General features: G+C 50.1%; 1 protein-coding gene across 1 annotated transcript; it reads right to left on the bottom strand.

Moving 5' to 3' along the window:
• Positions 1–296: 296 nt before the first annotated feature.
• Positions 297–2,001, bottom strand: LOC125508094 (large ribosomal subunit protein uL2). The gene is made up of 2 exons (XM_048672677.2): positions 1,481–2,001; positions 297–818 (listed from the first exon to the last, which is right to left on the bottom strand). Exons 1-2 carry the CDS (start codon positions 1,918–1,920, stop codon positions 473–475), a joined length of 786 nt encoding a protein of 261 aa, XP_048528634.1. The 5' UTR covers positions 1,921–2,001; the 3' UTR covers positions 297–472.
• Between the last annotated feature and the right edge of the window lie 476 nt (positions 2,002–2,477).

Genomic DNA, 2,477 nt, shown 5'->3' on the forward strand with positions numbered 1-2,477 from the left:
GCGTTCGCACGGTGGGCGGCCGTTTTACATCACCACGTTCTCAGAACAAATTTACATTTACCTCAGTTTGCTGGACGGGTGATTTTGGGTAAGCGATGTAAAAAGCAGGTATTTTTATATATGCATCACCCATTGGGTTAAAATTCCAAAGAACCACGAGATAATAGCAAACATCCTCCTGTTTGACTCGACCAAACTAAAGTACATTTAGAGCTCCAGCAATAGAGCTAAACTAAAACAGAAACAATAAACAAAAATATGCGCCAGGGGCAAACTCAAGCAACTCGACAAACAAATATCCAAGCACAATCTTCTTTATGTGGACCGACGAATCCAGACCACGACAGCGAAAACTGATAACAAATATCACCACGTTACCAAAGTACCGAGCAAAAACGACATCCATATTGCAATACATGTCCTTGACGGGTAATCTAGAGGCAGCAAACATAGATAAACAGCAACGATAGCTCTAAGTGGCCTTGTCGGCCTTGGCAGCAGAGGCAGCAGCCTGGCCTCTGAGACGACCAGTCCTCCTGGCAGCGATGAGACCAACCTTCTGGCCAGGTGGTGCATCACGGCGGACAGTGGAAGCGTGACCAATATGCTGGTGGTTACCTCCTCCGTGGGGATGCTCCACAGGGTTCATGGCCACACCACGCACCTTAGGCCAGGAGTTCCTCTTCACGCGGTACTTGTGGTAGGCGTTACCAGCCTTGAGCATTGGCTTCTCAGTCCTGCCACCACCAGCAACCTGACCAATCATGGCACGGCAGCTGCTTGGGACAATCTTCTTGGCACCAGAGGGGAGCTTGATCCTGCATAAACAGAACATGAGTAACTGTGTCTAAATATTTGTACAGCAGAAGAATTCATCAAAAGCATCAGTCGATCAGGCAACATAACCAAAGATACACATATGATCTCGTACTGACAAGGAAATGATAACAAGAAATGGTCCACGTATATGTAAACGCTAGTGATCATAATTCTTAAAGCACGGTAAGCCAATCTGAAGACAGAAGCAGGATAATATAGTTAGAGATCACATGTCTAACAAGATAACAGAAGATAAAGCATATCATGACAAGTTCAAGGATAACAGAAGAAAGCATATCATGTACAATTCTAGGTTAACAGAAGAGCAAGCATATGGTAACAGCTGCAGATTATACAATGAACAGGAGACATCTCAAGGCTCAACGACAGAATGAGTACCTAAGAATTTGTCTTTGATAGATTAACAAGCATATGAAGCACACACATTTAAGGTTTCCAATCTTTAATCAATTAAAGAGCATCTAAATCACCCATGAGAAGCAGTGAACGACCATATATTCAGATCAAACTATGAGCATTTAATCATTTCCTACAGCAAATCACATACATAAAATCTAGTGACAGTTACTACCAGGAGAACGTCAGATCTAACCATGGTCATGTACTTTAGATAGAGGGGTGAGAGGAAAGGTAACAGTACCTTGAGGTGCCGTTGTCAGGGTTGTGGCTGATGACGATGGCGTAGTCACCGGAGGCCCTGGCGAAGACACCACGGTCGCCGACGTGGTGCTCGACGTTGCAGATGACGCCTCCCTCAGGCACGGAGCGGAGAGGGAGGACGTTACCAACGGAGAGGGTGGCGCGGCGTCCGCAGTAGACGAACTGGCCGGTGTACATACCCTCGGCGGCGACGAAGAGCTCCTTCTGGTGCTTGTACCTGAACGGGTGGCGGAAGGTCACCTTGGCCAGCGGCGCACCACGCCCCGGGTCGTGGATGACATCGGTGACGACGCCCTTGAGGTACCCGTTGCGCTCGCCGAAGTCGAGCGACCTGAAGCGGGCGGGGCCCTTGCGGTGGTGGGTGTGGGACTTGAAGACGGAGCCCGCACCCTTACGCTGAGCGCGGATCACGCGACCCATCTCGGCGGCGGCAGCGGCGGAGTGGCGGCGGCGGCGAGGGGAATGGGTGGGCAGCTGGGCTAGGGTTCGACCAGGAGGAAGAGGGAGCAATATATAGGGTGCGGCACGGGCTTTGTGGTTTGATTACCCTATAGGGTGGACGGTCGGGATGGAGGATGGGGCGCGTCTCGGCCGTTGGATTCGTTTGGGCAGGCAGTAGGACCACAACGTCAGTGACATAGCGTCGCCGGGCCGTGCTGTGAGGGACTGACGAAATGAGGAGTGGACTGGGCTGTAATGGGTCGGTTTGTTAGTGTAGTGGACTAGTGGGAATGAGAAATGGGCTGGTAATAGGCCGAGTTCTCTTTGTACCATTCTGGCTCCGCCCGTTTGAAGTGATCAAAAAGTTGTGGTGTTGGGGATTCTCAAAAAAACAAAAGTTGTGGTGTTGGGAGCGGCGAGCGAGCTGGAGCGCGCCTTTTTGTGCTACGGGACGAGAAGAAGGTCGACCAATGGAGAAGGCAGATGTTGAAGAACATAATTTTCTTTGGACGTGAAGAATTTGCACACGAGCTCAA

This window comes from Triticum urartu, chromosome 5A (assembly GCF_056163025.1).
Source record: "Triticum urartu cultivar PI428250 chromosome 5A, HENAU_Tu73, whole genome shotgun sequence".
Taxonomy (NCBI): domain Eukaryota; kingdom Viridiplantae; phylum Streptophyta; class Magnoliopsida; order Poales; family Poaceae; genus Triticum; species Triticum urartu.